Source organism: Rattus norvegicus, chromosome 4, assembly GCF_021556685.1.
Source record: "Rattus norvegicus strain SHRSP/BbbUtx chromosome 4, alternate assembly SHRSP_T2T, whole genome shotgun sequence".
Taxonomy (NCBI): Eukaryota; Metazoa; Chordata; class Mammalia; order Rodentia; family Muridae; genus Rattus; species Rattus norvegicus.
The window spans coordinates 106,055,993-106,074,486 of NC_141537.1; the positions used below are offsets into that span (position 1 = coordinate 106,055,993).

The 18,494-nt window shown below is 42.5% G+C and overlaps 1 protein-coding gene across 2 annotated transcripts in view; it reads right to left on the minus strand.

Moving 5' to 3' along the window:
- Kcmf1 (potassium channel modulatory factor 1) overlaps window positions 1–18,494 on the minus strand; it is a 60,351-nt gene that overhangs the window by 9,752 nt on the left and 32,105 nt on the right. For both annotated transcript variants that reach the window (XM_087659237.1, NM_001128192.1), the window contains exons 2-4: window positions 13,622–13,789; window positions 10,503–10,642; window positions 97–198 (exon numbers count right to left, since the gene is read on the minus strand). In XM_087659237.1, coding sequence (XP_087515363.1) covers window positions 97–198; window positions 10,503–10,642; window positions 13,622–13,652 — 273 coding nt within the window. In that variant the 5' untranslated portion in view covers window positions 13,653–13,789. The remainder of the gene's footprint in view (window positions 1–96; window positions 199–10,502; window positions 10,643–13,621; window positions 13,790–18,494) is intronic.

The following is an 18,494-nucleotide window of genomic DNA, read 5'->3' on the forward strand; positions in this document are numbered from 1 at the left end:
AACAAAATAACTTAGAGATTAGTCTTTCCTGGAGACTACTATTCTCAACAACAATCAAAGCACCAATACCACCAGCAAACCCTCCTGGAAGGATATTAAATCTCTAGGGGCTCTGTGTTCAAGTGTCAGATGAGCTGCAAAGTCATCTGTGACATGATTAGGATCGCCTCCAGGTAACGCTGCACATATGGGACAAATCTGCAATGAAAATAAAGCACGAGGATCAGTACAGAGCTGCTGAGGCCCAGTCCCAACCCAGCAGAGCCACTGCAGGTCTGAGCAAGCACTGCTGTCACTCAACTGCAGTGCCATCTCGCAGGGTCGCACACAGTAGTTCTAAATCCGATTTCCAGCAGAGTCGTCTATCGGTGGGGCTGAGACACATTTGTCTGGTCTAGTCAGACAGTTCTGGGCAAAACTTTAAAAATAAACATTTTTACCTAAAATTCAGCCTTGAATGCTAATAACAGACATAAGATAAGGCATATTTCTCCAAAGGTAGTTGAGGGTCAATTCCCAAATAGAACAGCAATGTGGTTGGGGATTTAGCTCAGTGGTAGAGCGCTTACCTAGCAAGCGCAAGGCCCTGGGTTCAGTCCTCAGCTCCACAAAAAAAAAAAAAAAAAAAAAAAAAAAAAAAAAAAAAAAAAAAGCAGCAAATGCTTGGCTAAAATATAGCTGTGCTCTGGAGACAGAGATTGGAGGATACCTGGGTTTCCTGAACAGCCAATCTAGTCTACCTGGCAAGTAGACTACCAGGGAATGATCTTGTCTCAAAAAGAAAGAAAGAAAAGAGAAAAAATGAAAAAGGTAGCATGGTGGTTTGAATAGGTTTGGTCCTCATAGACTCATGTGTCTGAATGCTTGGCCCATAGAGAGTGGCATTATTAGGGGGTGTGGCCTTGTTGGGACAGGTGTGGCATTGCTGAAGGAAGGGTGACACTGTGAAGGCAGGCTTTGAGGTTATATATGGTCAAACTATGCTCAGTGAGACACAGTCCCCCAAGCCCCTGCTGCCTGCCAATCAACATGTAGAACTCTTAGCTCTTTCTCTAGCACCATGTCTACCTGCATGTTAAACATGCTTCCTGACATGATAATGAACGATACCTCTAAAACTAGAAGCCAGCCTTGATTAACTGTTTTCCTTTATGAGAGATGCCAAGGTCATGGTGTCCCTTCATAGCCATGGAAACCCCAACCAAGACAGGTATAGATGTGTATAGAGTAAGATGGACAGTGAGGTAATGAGCACTGGTCATTCTGAAGTAACAGGAGGAGGGGAGGGAAATACCAGTCTAGAACTCTATTTCCCAGGGGGATGGTCAGTATGGTGAGAGTGTATAACCTGATCAAGATCAAGGAATTAATTAACTTCCTTGGCCAGAGACAGAAGCAACAAAAGAAACAATAAAACAATGTACACAAAGGTAGAGGAGTTGATTGTTGGGAAGGAACTCCCTCCCTTCCCCAAAGCTTGAGGATCATTTTATATTGGTTTGTTTGAGAGAAAACCATAGGGCAGGTAAGCAGGCAATCTTGGCAGCTGCCAGGAGGGGGCGATGGAGAAGACAAAGAGGGTCCAAGAAAGCACGCGTGTGCACAGCAACAGGAGTGAGCCACTGAATGGGGTGTGGGGAGATTCAGAGATGGGTGGGAATGAGAGTGCCAGGCAAGGGTGCTCAGATTGTGCCAGTATCCAAAGAGCCAAAATGGAGAGAAAGGAGTGGTTATGCTTTGGGGTTAGAACTTACAGAGGTGGGCAGGATTGGTTGCTGAGAATCTCTAGCCAATTGCTGGAAAGGCTATTTTGAAATACTTTTTAATCACAATTAGTGAGTAGGAGGTGGAAGACAGAAAAAGTAAGTTATTCCATCCTTGACATAGAAAGTTTCCAAATCTTAACAAGAAAGAGGGTCTAATAGAGAAGACAGACCAGACCAAGAAATGCAGTTGAAACTTGAGGTGTGTGCTTCTTTCTCTCTCAGTATGTCAATCACCTCACTAGTACACGTAACAAATTTAAGACTCAGGCCATTAGTGACTCTTGAGGAGGAAACTGGCAAGATGGCATACAGAAGTCAATGCTGAAACAAGGAGCAGAAGACTGCCCAATCTGACTCCGGGCTCCCAAGCAAACACACCTCCTGTCTTTTCTGAGAGCAGAAGGCACTGAGTGTGACTAGTCTCTAATGCCCAACTGGCTGTCCTGATTACTTATGCCTTGAGCCTGAAAAATAACCAAGAAAATCTAAGGATGCTCACAAGAAAACAAGGAAGCAGCTGGCCTGAAAACAGAGTCAGAGAGGCCAGTGTGGGCTGTGCCCACGGGAAACGAGAGGAGCCAGCACACGCTCAGGTCTGCTTTACAATGGTCAGGTTTTTGCTCCTTCCCTTGAAGAGAAAAGCAGTGGTATCTGCTCAAGTTTACAAACTGTGAACTCTTCCCTAGACACCCGGGCCACCTGCTGCCACTGCTATGTTCTGAAAGGCCTTGCAGTGATCTGTTCACTCAACTTTCTAGGTGCTTCTGGGTGCCTAGTTAGATTATAAGCTTTTGTGTTTTGGAGCCAAGGTCTTCTATATAGCCCTAACTGGGGCTGGAGAGATGGCTCAGCCGTTAAAGGCGAGGCTCATAACCAAAAATATATAGCCCTAACTGGTCTTGACCTTGCGGAGGCGCTCTTGTTTTTGCCTTCTGAATTGCAAGTGTGTGCTATGATGCTTGGTTCTGAGATTATAAATATTTGAAGGATGATTTGTCTTTGTTTTCCAAATCACGGCCAAACATTAAAAGCAAAGCAAGTTTTAAAAAAAACAGGATCAGTCTAGTTTTTTTAGATTTTTTTTTTTCCGGAGCTGGGGACCGAACCCAGGGCCTTGCGCTTGTTAGGCAAGCGCTCTACCACTGAGCTAAAGCCCCAACCCGTTTTTTTAGATTTTATTTTTTACTTATATGTATATACGATGTCCTGCTTGTTTTCGTACTTGCAGAGGCCACAAGAGGGCGTCATCTTCGGAACTGGATTTAGAGATGGTTCTGATTGCCATGTGGGCAAGCACTCTTATCTACTGGGCCATTTTTCTAGCCCCAACAATTCTAGTGATTTAAAGATTAAACAAGTTTTGAGATTTCATTTTTCAGCAGTTAAGCACTAAACTGTGTACAGTCTTATTACAGGATCATTAAAACCATGTAAGGTTTTTTAATTTGTTTTTTCAAGACAGGATTTCTCTGTGTAGACCAGGCTGTCCTGAGTGCTGGGATTAAAGGTATGTCCAGCCTAAGACCATCTAACATTTTTATCTAGTGGGAAAATAACCACATGGAAAGCTCCTTTCCCCTGAGATAGTGTATGACTCTACTGCAATAAGACAGCTGGATGAGGTTCAGGACTTTTATACACTGTTAGATGTATAGTCAGATCAACATCTCCTTTGAAGATACATATTCCTAGAAGAAAGCTAGCAAGAATGCCCTAACTAAAGCTGGGTGGTGGCGGGGCATACACCTTTAATTCCAGTACTTGGGAGGCAGAGGCAGGCAGATTTCTGACCTTGAGGACAGCCTGCTTTACAGAATGAGTTCCAGGACAACTAGAGCTACGCAGAGAAACTGTCTTAAGGGGAGATGGGGATGAAAAACAAAGATAACCAAGTTCCTCATAATTAAGTATTTATACTCAAAATCTTTGGGTTCACTGCTAGGCTAAAGGTACTCATGCAGAAGTAACTAAAAACATCCCACTTAATTTTCATAAAGATTTGGGGTAAAGAATTACTGAGGATGAAGCCTTTACTAGAAAAGGTCATTTGGCTTAGAAACTGGCCCAGAAAATCAAAGAGACCAGATTTGGAATCCAAGAGAAAATGCTGCCATGTTTGCGCCACTGGAAACTAATACAAGAAAATCAAGCTTCAGAGCCCATGGGAACAGAGACCTGGTCATCTCTTACACTGTCAGTTTTACACTTAGCAATCTGAGCACGCCTGAGGTCCCAGTGTCCTGCAGGGCTGCACTTACTGAGGAGGTAAAAGGGAAAAATAGGGTGGGAAGACAAAAAGGAGTCGAAATGAAGTCAGGTGGGGTTGAAGGAGAGCCAGAGCTGCCTGTTAGGTGCACAGCTGCTGGTTTTGAATGGGCCTTCACCATCATGGACTCAAGTCCTTTACAACATGGGAAAATTCTACATATAGGATAGGCCATTCATTCTAAATGTGACAGTCTGTCAACGCAAATAATTATCATACTCCCACCGCCACAAAGCACAGTAATCTCTATTATTCTCACATGAGAATTCCATTAACACATTAGTTGAAAGTTAAAACAACCTGTCAACAATACGGCTTACTGAATTGGCCTACGTTGGTGTTTCCTAAATTTGGCTAAGAATATAAACCACCTGGAGAACTTGTGAAAAATGCTTTCTCCTAAGCCTTGGAGAAAGATTGGATAGGGGCAGACGTGTATTTCTGAACAAGAATCCCAGGTCTTATAGCTGGGGTAAATTTGACAAATAAACTTGGAAACAAAACAAAAACCTGCAGTTTTTAAATGTCTATCTCCCAATTAAATGAAAAGCCAAATGCTATTGTTACTTATCTAACCAAAAAGTCCTCTCATCACAAACATCCCTGTGTCTCAAATTTTTGTCTCTGCTATTGTTTAGGTCACTCTCTTCTGTTCATCGGTCCTGCCTTTTGCCTGCCGCCCTCTTGACAGCCTTTACCAAATGAGGCCGGCCGGACTCTGCAGTCTCTGTAGTTTCTCAAAGGATCACCAGCAAGCAACCAGTTGGTGCACATTTCTACACATGCTGTTACTAACAGACTTTCGATGTCATCATTCCACACAGATCTTATGTCACTACTGAACGTAGGAAACACCCTCCCTGACAACACAGGCTATCTGTTTACTGGAAAACACCTTAAGTAGGGACCTAGGAGGATAACTCAAGTCAGTAAGGTGCCTTCAATCACAAGGATCTGAGTTTGATCCTTTAGGAACCCATGCTAAGAAAAGTTGCTGGGTTTGATGCCACATGCTTCTAAGTCTAGTGGTGGGAGGGGAAACAGCGGATTCTGGGACTCACTGGCTGTCAAGCTTACTCATGAATTCCAGCTAGCAAAAAACTTATCCTCACAAAACAAAACAAACAAAAACCCCAACAACAAAACCCCCCACACTCCATAGATTCCCATGCAATTGTTTTTCAGTCTCAAGCAGGTTTGGATTTCCTCTGGTTTCTTTCTACCACCAAATACAATCATATCAGACTTTCTTCTCTGCGTATTATGTACAGCTTAAAAATAATGAGAGGAGTTTAAGTTCCTTCCACCATGCAATGTGTTTCTCTCAGCCTTCCTAAGAAATTTCTGGCAGGGAGTGGTGGCAAACACCTTGAGCACTCCAGAGGCAGAGGCAGAGGCGGAGGCGGAGGCGGAGGCGGAGGCGGAGGCGGAGGCGGAGGCGGAGGCAGAGGCAGAGGCAGAGGCAGAGGCAGAGGGAACTCAGACAAGTGTAGTGGCATAACAAAAGAGACGCCATTTTTCTGTAGAGGAGCTGAAACGTCTACATGTAAACCAGGGCACAGCTTTCTGGCTGTAGTGGTTCTCTGCTATCTGTTCTCACTGAAGATCCATTTCTATTTCCTAGTCCAATGCACCACTGTTGGTTATTTTCTTCCGTCTCCTCCTTCCCCTTCTTTTAAAGATTTATTTTAAATATGTAAACACTGTTGCTGGGAATTGATATGAGCCACCATGTAGTTGCTGGGAATTGAACTCAGGACCTCTGGAAGAGCAGTTAGTGTTCTTAACTGCTGAGCTGTCTCTCCAGCCCAGTTATTTTCTTCTTAACAATGCATCTTGGTTGTGTCTCTTCCTTATGAATTATGCTGTCTCCTTCCCATTCTTTTCAAAACCACAAACTTTCAAGGCCTCCGCTGACTACTTCTTACACTGCCCTCTCACTGAGTCAAATAAGCTACAGTTCTGTCTCCCCGACCCTGACATCTATGTGTACCGATTATGTGTTGCATTTGTTCCTATGAAGAACCATTATACTCAACTCGAGGAATTCTTTAACTTCAGCAAATGAACACTTACATACATACATGTAATATAATGCTTGTTCCGGGCATTGTGGTACAGATCTTTAATTCCAGCACACGAGAGGCAAAGGCAGGTGGATTTATTTCTTGAGTTCTTAGGCCAGCCTCAAAAAGGAAAAATAAAAAAACAAAAACAAAAAACCAACCAACCAACCAACCAACCAACCAACCAACAAAAAACCCAAAAAACCTCCACCATCTACAAAACCAAACACCTCCCCCCACTTCCCCCACACCCCTCCAGTAAGAATCCAATGCCCTCTTCTAGCCTCTGTAGTTGCTGCTCTCAAGCATTCGCATCTGATGACTCATGCCTCATAGTTCAGAGGCTACAAGAAAGGACTGTTTTCTCTTTGGGCACGGCAAATGCTCAAGGAGGTGGATGTGCTCGACCTCAGTTAAACGCCATGCACTGTCTATGGGTAGGGAAGACGTGGAGGCATCAGAGGGCACTCTTAGGTCCAAAGGAAACTCCCAATTCCCAAACCCCAGAGGCAGCCCAAACATCCAGGAATGGTGTGAGCTTCATGTGGACTACAGGAGGATTTCTGGTGGTTAGAGATAAGCCAGCATTCCTCAGAAACTTGTGAGGCCAGGTCCCCTCTAACGAAAGGAGTCATCTGTCTCTAGCAGAAGGGACTCATGGCTATCTGTAGCATCTATCAGTGTATCAAAATATATGCCAGCCTCCAAGCTCCTTCAATAAATATCATGAGTACCTGTTATGTTTTAAAGTACACAGAGCATCCCAGTTCTCGTTTTCTCCAGCTCATTGGTTTCCCTCGCATTCTACTCCTTCTCCTTAGCGCCCCTTCCACTCTCGTATGTTCCCTCTATGCCCTGCTCCTGCTTCCGTCTCTCCTACATGCTCTATTCTCTACCCTGCTATTCTCCCCTCTCACAGACAGCCCTAGACAAGTCTAGTTTGTGCTAAAGACTGGAGCTGTCAACACTCTGCCACTGAAGGAAGGAGGACTCAAACCCTGCCCTCCTTCAGAATTCATAGCAGTTAATGACTGATGGGTGTGGTGGTTTGAATATGGTCCATGGAAAGTGGCACTATCAGGCCTTGTTGGGGAAAAGTGTTCAATATCTGCCCAGGGAGGAAGAGAGACCCCTTCAGGCTGCCTAAGGAGGAAAGTCTTCTTCTGGCTGCCCTCGGATCAAGACGTAGAACTCTTAGTTCCTTCTCCAGCACCATGTCTTCTTGGATTCTGCCATGCTTCCCGCCATGATGATAATGGACTGAACCTCTGAAACTGTAAGCCTGCATCGATTAAATGTTGGTCTTTATAGGACTTGCCTTGGTCATGGTGTCTGTTCATAACAATAAGACCCTAACTAAAACAATGGGGGAAGGATAAACACTTTCTTCTGTGGTACAACCACTGGTAAGATGCCTATGCCCCTCTAAACAGTCCTCAGCCATATTCCTTTAAAGACCCCAATGAAACTTACTGGATTTAAAAATAATAATAACATTAAGTACAAGCTGGTTGAGATGGGGTATGAGATGAGAGAAAATATAAGGAAATATGATCAAAATGTATTATGTACACACGCTCTTTCTAGCCACTCCAACTCTCAGTGAGATGTAGCAACTGTTTAGGATGACAGAGTCTCTTACAGCCCTACAGCATTCCAAAGGAATGCTGATTATCAGAAGGCATGGGTCCTAAGTCCTATGGCAAAGTAGGAATTGGTCTGAGGACACTTACAGTCCTGCTGGAATAAAGGCACAATAATGAATTGGGCAGTTCAAAATAAAGGGATTTACTCTTGATTATGATTCAATTTTAGAATGTCTGGTTTGGGATAGGGCAAGTGCTGCCAATCCTGATGACCTGAGCTCAGTTCAATATCCAGGATACACACAATGATGGAGGGAACCACTCCCCCCACCTCCCAAAAAAAACCCCAAAACCCAATCAAACAAACCAAACAAACAGACACACAAAAATGGGCTGGGCAGTGGTTTATGCCTTTAATCCCAAACTCAGGACACAGAGGCAGGATGGTTTCTGAGTTTGAGGCCTCCTTTACAGAGTGAGTTCCAGGACAGCCAGCTACAGAGAAACCTTATCTTGATAAAAACAAAAACACGAAACAAACAACTGCATGGCTTAACCTACAACGAAACACTGTAGGTTAAGAGGTGATGTGCACATTTACAAGAGAGTAGACAGAAGCACGGTGTGGCACTGGCATTACTCCTTTGGAATCGACACTAGTATGTAGGCCACACATGCAGGTCCTGGCATGACCCAGACATTCATGACCCTGCACCTTCACAGCAAAAGTCCTTGTCTGCTTGCGATTTTTCTCTTTGAAATTTCTGGGGCTTGGTTACTGCAGTGTAATTTGATACTCATGTAAAAACTAAGGGCTAAGGAGGGAGAAATTATTAAAACATAGCCCACAGAACAAATATGAAAAACTAGAATGGTGCCCTGGACCAGGTACTGGATCCTTTGGGAAAGTAATGTGGCTAAGTGACTGAACAAACTTGTAAAACTGTAAATGGTGGGTACTTAGTTTCCACACTATCAGAATGGAGGATTGTAAACAACAATAGTTGCTTTACCAAAAGTTTAGCCTTGATTTTATTCATGAAGATGAGTGAACCACGGAAAGGTCTGGATTACCCAATCCTGAATGTGGTAAATGGTATAGTTAAATTGCCCACCCAAGGAATCAAAGTACACCAGAGCTTGCTGGCGTCAAGGACCTTAGGGATGTCCAGTTCTCCTTAAGGAACTCAGTGCATCTAGTTAAATAAAAAGATCCAGCAGAAATTAAAACAGAAAAATGACCAAAAGTTTCTCCAGCAGTTGGGATGGGGACAGACAGTGTCAGGACTCTTTGTGCTATGACCTTGGATGGCACAAAGGAAGCAAAGCTATCCAACAAGAACAAGAGCCAACGAATAGTGGGACAACGGTGCTCTGAGGTCCCCTTGGTTGGTGTACTCTAAAGGGAAATTTGGTTTGAGGATCAGATGAAGTTAATCAAACCTCCACCTTTAAATCTTATAGAACTTGGGAGCAAAACTGACACTGTCCCTGGGAGTGAAAATTAACCTGTTCAGCGGCCTCTGGCCAGGCGTTCATCTGTGCAGGCCCTCAGAGCACCGCTTTGTTTCTCTGAATGAACGGTACCCGTTTTAAGTGCATGTAGAGAATTACTGTTTGACATGTATGCAAATTCTCCAAAGTCAGGATCTACAGCTGCACACAGACACTTCACTTTACCTAATGTCACCAAGAAGTCAGCTCTAGCTCACATACCCCATAGCCACATCCCGTCCTCTTCCCTTTAGTCCCTTCTCTTCCTTTACTGTCCCCCTCGATAGTCTCCTTTGATCTGTTCTTTTTTTTTTTTTTTTTTTTTGTTCCTGGAGCTGGGGACCGAACCCAGGGCCTTGCGCTCGATAGGCAAGCGCTCTACCACTGAGCTAAATCCCCAACCCCAAATAAATAAATCTTTTTTTTTTTTGGGGTTCTTTTTTTCGGATCTGGGGACCGAACCCAGGGCCTTGCGCTTCCTAGGCAAGCGCTCTACCACTGAGCTAAATCCCCAACCCCTGATCTGTTCTTCCCTGCAATCCACTATCTTGATTGAATGAACTCATTTCTGAAACTCTTTTGGGTGTATTTATCACTGCTTAAAGTCAGAAGCATAGTGACTCAGATGTGAGATAAATAAGAAATGTTCAAAGTTTTCAAGTTTAGACTTCATATTTTTTTTTAACATTTATGTATAATCATACAGCTTTCTGCTTGCATGTATGCCTGCAGGCCAGACGAGGGCACCAGACCTGATTATAGATGTTTATGAGCCACCATGTGGTTGCTGGGAATTGAACTCAGGACCTCTGGAAGAGCAGACAGTGCTCTTAACCTCTGAGCCATCTCTCCAGCCCTAGACTTCATAGTTTATTCTAGGTATTTGTCTTTTAGTCATGGGGGAGTGTGGGATGGGGGATCAGGAAGGAAGAACTGAGAAGCATTGAGTTCTGACCTGGGAAGCTAAGAGGTGATGTGGTGAAATCTAAGGAAGACCAGTCCGGGACTACTTAGTCCACAAGTAAAGAGCTGCAGGTTCCCCCAGGAAAAGTTCCTCACAAAAGAACAAAAACGCACAGAGCAATACAAGAACCCTTTAAAAAGGCACAAGAAGGCTGGCTGGGTCCTTTCAACCTTCTCCATTGCCTCTGATGAGGCACCTGGAAGAAATGCAGCGTCTTAGGGATCTAAAATTTGCTGTTGGAAATAATTTTTTATTACTACACAGTCCATTATACCATGCAAGAGGACGACAGTGCCTAGTTTTAGCAACATCAGGAGTAACATATTTATTTCATCATATTTAGCAAAATGTTTCACCTACCACTTCTGTTGATGTTTCTGCATGTTCAGAAGTAACATGTTCTTGAAGAGATGTTTCCGTGTAGCCCATTTTTCCACAATAGGGACAAGTAAAAGACTGTGGCTGCTCTACAGAGAAAGCTTCCCCACCATAGTACAAATCTGAAAAACAAAGTGGAGTTGCACTGAGGAATGCCCATGCTCCTTCTCAAGTGTACAATACGGTCAGGTCCACGCAGTGTGAAGGGAACAGTGTGGCTCAAAGTGCCACTGCATCTGCTCTGCTTTCTAAAATGACCCTGGCTGGCCTGAAACTCACAACTTTGCCTGCCCCTGCTGGGATTAAGGGAGTATAGTTGTGTGATGGGGTGCATTTAAGAGTGTAAGATTACAGTTGGAAGCTTGATTTCAATGAGGTTTTAATAACTCTTAACATTTATAAAAACCTTCATTTCCATATGAAACTTAGGACACTCTTCCAATTTTTTTTCTCTACATAGCAAGAAAGGAAAAACAAAGCAAACACATTTCCCTAAGCCATAGTTTAGAGTGTTCCTCCAAAGCCCATGGATAAGTTAGTCTCTAGCCTGTGTATGGTACTGCTGGGAAGTGGCAAAACCTTAAAGAGACAAGGCCAGGTTAAAGAGATTAAGTCACTGGGAATGTGCCTGGAAAGATAATCCTAGAATCTGCTTGTTGTCCACCTCTCACGAGACCCTGCCTAAAACAAAATGAGGTGGGTAGGAGAGAGATAATAATTCTTAAGAGATATTTAAACTATCTTCAAAGTGTCATTGCTATATATGTATATATGTACATGGTGTGGATATATATATGTGTGTGTATGCATATGTATCTGTGTCATGTGCATGTGTGCATATATATGTGTGTTTGCATAAGACTTGCAAGGTAGACTTCTTGTAACCAAGGGGAGGAAGAAAAAAAAAAAAAAAAAAAAGGCAAGGATAGATGGTGGTAAGTGCTTGAAATGTTAGCACCTGGAAAACAGGGGCAGGAAAATCATGAATTCAAGGCCAAGCTAGGCCACAAAGCAAATCCAGGTGGCTTAAGTTGAATTGTAAGACCCTGTCTCAAAAACAAACGACATAGCAAAACAAAAATCCAAACAAACAACAGTAAGTGCCAAAAATAATTGATTTATCCATTAAATGGCAAACCTACAATCATGCTATCTCTGGTAAAAGAATAAATGTCCTTCTCCTGAGGTGAGGAACAAGACAAGGGTCTCTTCTCTTGCTGCTTCTATTCAGTATTTCTCTGGAGTAAATTAAAAGCATCCGCCGGGTTGGGGATTTAGCTCAGTGGTAGAGCGCTTGCCCAGCAAGCGCAAGGCCCTGGGTTCGGTCCCCAGCTCCGAAGGGAAGAAAAAAAAAAAAAGCATCCAATGAAAAGAAATAAAACAAAGTCTTAAGAATCCACTAGGTTATGCTAAGACTGAACCCCGAGTGAACTAGACTGTGGGGGGAGGGCGGCAATGGTGGGAGGGTTGGGAGGGGAACACCCATAAGGAAGGGGAGGGGGGAGGGGGATGTTTGCCCGGAAACCGGGAAAGGGAATAACACTCGAAATGTATATAAGAAATACTCAAGTTAATAAAAAAAAAAAAAAAAAAAAAGAATCCACTAGGTTAGAACTAATCATATATTAGAATTAATAAGCCAATTTAGCAACATAGTTATATGATTTATGTAGTTGTTTTTTAATAACATTTATAACAAATAACCCAAAGATAAAATCAATTTTATTTGCAACAGCCAAAGAATACTTACGAGTATGTTTAATGAAATATATTTTATTCTCTGGGAATTATAGAGAAAAATGAAAGCCCTAAAATAAATAGGTATTTTATGTTCGTGGATCAGATTTAATACCAAAATAGCAACACTCTTCAAACAAATCTGTAAGCTCTACACAATCACTATCAACATCTACTTGGCTTCTGTGGAAAAAAAAGGTCAGTGTTCCTAAAACTCAGAGGAACTCAAGGGACCCAGAGTGTGCACTTCTGATCTGAATGGGAACCGGATCAGGAGAGCAGACCTTTCAGCAGTGTCTACAGAGCGTTGCAAGTGCAGACAGCACGGCCTGTCATGAGCAGCCACACACATCAACCCAAGACTGTCCTATGTAAGCCTTTGTTTATGGGCAACTTATTTTAAGCCAGAAGAAAACTAAAAAGTGATAGATAGTTCAATGATCCCAGAACAGCTGGGTACCCTCTACCTCAACTTCACGTGAAAACCTAATCTTAATTCCTGCACTCAGGAGCTAGAGGCAGGAGGATTTCTGTGAGTTCGCCAATCTAGCTTCATAGTTGAGACCCTGTCTCAAAATGAAAACAAAACAAACAAACTGATCTTAAGTGCATGATTTAAATCAGACCAAGTGGAACCTTCAGAAGACAGCTTCCCAGTGACTTAGCCTGGGCTGTGTGCTTTGGGTGACTTCAGAGCACCAAGTAATTAAAAAGAACAAACTAGGCATTCAAAGCAAAACTTCTGTACTCCAAAGTACAGCACCTAGATGGTGAGAAGACAACAGATTGGGAGTAAATTTTTGCAAATCACCTATCTGTTAAGGAAATGTATCTAATATATAAAGATCGGCTATAATTAAGCAATAAAGGCATTATATGTATTTTTTTTAAAATGGGAAAAGAATCTGAACATTTTATTCAAAAATATACAAATAGCTAATAAGCATTAAGAAAAAATGCTTGGATCATTAACTATCAAATCAAAACCACTTGAGACAGTGCTTCATGCCCATCAGGAAGGCTATAATCAAAGACTGTTATAAGGGTATAGGCTAGTTAAGTAATTAGGTCCTGAAGCAGACAGCGTTCCTAACTGACTGCCAGTGCACTCGCATGCTATTAGCAACAGCCCAGCCTGACTTCACTGCTTGTTTCCACAGAAGCTCTACCTAATCCTTCACCACTGTGGATTTTTTTCAAAGGGCTTCTTAAGAAAACTATAACCAAGAGACAGAAGAAGGGACACAGGGAAGATGGTTTTAGTTTGAATGACTTTGGACCCTTGGATAGGCTTATGGGGATAGTTTCAGGATGTTTTGCTTTTTCATAACCATAGAAAGCCCTTGAATGATAAATGGACTTACCAAAATCTACCCTTGTCAATATGCACTGCATCGGGTGGTCAGTTGTATGCCTTGTTGTCGTTGCCCCGCTTTCATAACAAGATGCACAAAGATCGTAATCGTAGCAAATTAAACACTTATATCTGCGACCTCGAAAATTTCCTTTTAAACATGCATCACAGCTGACACCTATAAAACAAGAAGAAGCACCTTCAATTAGCAGCTAGAAAAGGTTACTTACTACATCAACTGTGTAAATGCTCAAAGGCTCATTTGGCCCAGATAGCCTTTCAAACATGACCAGCAAAAACATGTGAAACAAGCAATCCTCGAAGTACGGTAAACTCCTTATTTAGAAAGGTCAATCCTAATGAAGATGACCTCAAGTTGTGCGTGGTTGGAGCAAAATTAAGAGTTCATAGGTCACTAGACAGTGAGATGCTATGGGGATGAGGGGTGTCTCCAAATATTTCAAGAATGTAAAAGCCCTTGTTCAAAGTAGCTTGTGATCCCAGAAAAAGGTGTAATTACATGCTTTTTCTATAAGTTCACAGCCCATATGGCTCAAAATGCCACCAAGTATCTGGCAGGTATAAAATCCTAAGAACTAAGTACATTTAAACTATAACACACACAAAGACACACCACAACCATATTGTAAGTTCATATCAGAAACAGATAGCAAATACTTAAATACCAATTCTTCGGTTTTGTTTTACATAGTGTCTCACTAGGAAGCCCAAGCTGGTCTTGAATTCATGATCCTCCTGCCTCAGCCTCCAAGGTGCTGGGATTATATGTTTATAGATATGCACCAACTTTTTTGAACTCCTAAATAACAAAGAGTGAGGACAGGGTCTGACTGTGTAGCTGGACCTTGGCTGACTTTGAACTCACTGAGATCCACTTGCCTCTGCTTCTAGAGTGCAGGGATTAAAGGTGTACAAGGATTCTTAGTATGTTTAAACAAAGTGCACTGTGGGCACTCTGAGTGTGAAGTCAACCTGGTCTATACAGTGAATTCCAGGCCAGCCAAGGCCACAAGGGGAGACCCTACCTAAAGGGGGTGGGATATAGGGAAATAGGTGGTACTTCAAGAGGCAGATAGTAAAATGATTCTTAAAAATTTTAACTGAAAAGTCAAAGGGCAGGATTAACAATAGAAAATGCCTGTATTTGCATGTGATACATTTCTTTATGCAGAAAGCTCATATAGCTGAACTCAAAATGAAACCATGATATATTTGTTTATGTAAAAAGCTCATATATATAGCTGAACTCAAAATGAACTCCTGGGCCAGTGTGCTAGATAAGAAAGAAGACACTTTAGCTAGGAGGTGAGTGGTGCTGCATACTTTAGTCCCAGCACTTGGAAGGCAGAGGCAGGTGGATTTCTGTGAGGGCAGCCTGGTCTACAATTCCAGGGCACTGAGGGCTACATAGAGAAACTTTGCCTCAAAACAACAAACAAACAAACAAACAAACAAGACAATGGCAGCTTAACATTAATGGTATTTTTTTTCACTCCAAAATAGAAAGGCATTGAAAAAAAAAAAGCAATTTATGATTCTACCTACACTAGTCAAATTCACAGAGAAAGAAGACAGTTGTTTATCAAGGGCTGGATAAATGGAGGTGGGGAAGGGAAGATAGGGAGTGTCTGTCTACTGGGTGGAGTGCCAGTTTGGGATGATGGGAAAATTCTAAAGATGGCTAATGATCACGACAAGAGTGTGAATATACTTAGTGCCACAATAAAAGGCAGGCCATTAAAAAAAAGCTTATGAATAAATCTAATCAAAGACAGAAAGCCTTTATGAACCAAATTAGTAAAAATGTATTCAAAGACATTAAAAGATTTTAAACACAATTTTAAAAAATGTTAGGGGCTAGGGAGCTGGCACAAGAAGTACCTGAGTTCAGATCTCTGGCACCCAGATAGAGAGCAGTGAGTGCACTCACTCTCAGGAGGATCGTTTGCTAGAAGCCAGTAGCCAGCCAATCAGTGAGAAGGTGGGGAAGAGACTGAAGAAGATACCTGAGGTTGACCTCTGGCTTCTACATATGTTGTATTTGCACCAGCACACATGCAAACATGTATGTATACACAAACCACACAAATACACGGGGGTGGGGGGAGAAGAAGGGAGTATAGACAAACCAGGCCACTTAACATAACAGAGGCCCAATAATTACACATGCATTGAAGATGAGAAGGCAAGGTCAGAAACAGCAGGAGGAGGAGCAGACAGCCATGGCACTGCAAAGCTAAATACCAGTGCTAGAGAGATAGTGAATGAGCTGCAGAAGTAATGCAGACCTGTTCTATGCTGTGAAGATACAACGATCAAGGAAACGTTAGTATCTTTTCCTTTTTTTTTTTTTTAAAGACAGGGTTTCACAGTGTAGCTCTGGCCAACCTGGAACTCTTTCTCTCAAACTCAAGGTTTGCCTGCCTCTGCTTCCTGAATGCTAGGATTAAAGGCATATGATACCACCCCCAGATCCAATGCAATGCTCATAAATAAAAGCACTAACTGGGGGCTTGCTCACAGTCTCAGAGGCACCTATGTAGAGCACAGAGGTGGTGGTTCAGAGTAGCCGAGAGCTTAACATCCTGATCCTCAGAAAGACCTGCAGGCAGGTAGGAAGGGTGTCACTGGGCAAGGGCTTTTTTTTTTTTTTTTTTAACTTCAAAGGCCACCCTGCCACATTCAATGATACACCTTTTCCAAAAAGGCTACACACCTCCTAATCCAAGCACTTCACCAAACATGCAAACATGAGCCTACAGAGGCCATTTTCATCCAAACTGCTGCATTTTGTCACATATTATGTCATGTTGACTAATATATAGGCCACGTCTATTAGATTCATGGAACTGGGGTATGGTGGTTTGAATAGGTATGGTTCTATAAACTCACATTTGAATGCTTGGCCCATAGGGAATGGCATTAGGAGGTGCCTTTGTTGGAAGAAGTGTGTCACTGTGGGGGTGGGCTTTGAGATCTTCTATGCTCAAGCTATGCCCAGTGTGGCACAGTCTCCTTCTGTTGTCTGCAGATCAAGATGTAGAATTCTCCACTCCTTCTCCAGCACCATGTCTGCCTGCAAGCTGGGCTTCCGGCCATGATAATGGATGGACTAAACCTCTGAAACTGTACTCCAGACCCAACTAAAAGTTCTCCTTATAAGAATTACCATGGTCATAGTGTCTCTTTACAGCATCAAAACTCTTTAAGACCGGGGTGGGGGGTGGGGTTTGGGGATGACAAATAAGGCAGGGCAGGGCAGACCACCACCCACCTACTCCCACCCTCACTCTTGCTTTTTCTTCAGGAAACCCTAAGCTCATTTCCCACCACTCTCATCAGGTGGCTCACAACTGCCTTTAACCAACTCCAGGGATTTCTGCACCAAGACATCCAACATGCTGTTCTGGCCTCTGTGGGCAGCTGTACACATATCCACAAAAAGATGGTGCTGGAGAAATGGCTCGGTGGTTAAGAGCACTGTCTGCTCTTCCAGAGGTCCTGAGTTCAATTCCCAGCAACCACATGGTAGCTACAACCATCTGTAATGGGATCTGATTCCCTCTTCTGTTGTGTCAGCAACAGGGTGCTCATTACATGAAATAAATAAATCTTTAAAAAAAGGGGGGGGGTGTTTGTATTTTGTTTTCTTCTTTTTTTGCTTACAGTTATTGTGGCTTTCAAAATTTTTATCATTTTTAAATTATGGGCATCAAAATAACCACTGTCCCAAATATCAGATCCCCTTGAGTTAGAGTAAGAGTTACAAAAGACTGATTGTAAACCACCTACATGGGTACTGGGAATCAAACTTACATCCTCAGAAAGAGCAGTAGCAAGAATTCTTAACTGCTAAGCCCTCATCTCTCCAGCAGGTCCTTTGTTTTTTGAGACAGATTCTCATAATGTAACCCTGGCTGGCCTTTGCTGGAATCACAGAGATTTGTCCACAGCGTTTTAAAGTGAAAACTCCAGGTTGTTAATCAGTATTATCTCTATAAGGCCTATGTATCGTTCCAAGTGTGACTTTTCTTAAAAGGAAGCTTATTATGCCATACAATAAACTGAATATTGGGGTTGGGGATTTAGCTCAGTGGTAGAGCACTTGCCTAGCAAGCGCAAGGCCCTGGGTTCGGTCCCCAGCTCTGAAAAAAACAAAGAACAAAAAAACAAAAAACAAAAAACAAAACAAAACAAAACAAAAAAAAAAACCGGAATATTCAGAACCTCACTGCGAAAATGCTACTAAAAACACTATAATGGTAAAGGCCATCTTCCAAGAGGATCTTTGCATTTAGACAACTGAAAAAGAGTGCAACCCTGAACAAGGAGACGGCTGAGCAGGTCAGAGCACTTGCCTTGCCTTTCATGCCTGACAACCTGAGTTTAATCTCTGGAACCCATGGTAGAGAGAATTGATTTTTGAAAGTTATCCTCTGACCTCCAAAGTGTGCTGTGGCATAAGACCCAACAGGTGTGCAGGTGATTCTGCTTAAGGAATCTAAGACAAATTTTATACTGTTTCACATGCAGAGTCAGGAGCAGAAAGCTTTCCCCATTTCTAGCTAAGGAATTATGAAGGAAATAAAGTAAAATAAGATAAACAATAAAAACTGTCTTGCAAAAGGAGAAAATACTTCAGGGTCTCTCTTTTTTAAAATATTAATTTATGTGTATTCCTCAGGGAGCTGCAGGGATCAGGAAACTGCATGCAGTTGGCTTTTCAAGGGTGTTATTGTATGTGCATATGTGTCTGTCTGTGTGTCTGTGTTGGGTTTTGTGCCACAGCACATATTGGAGGTCAGAGGACAGCTTTCAAGTCAGTTCTCTCCACTTCCACTTCTTGAGAAACAACCTTATGG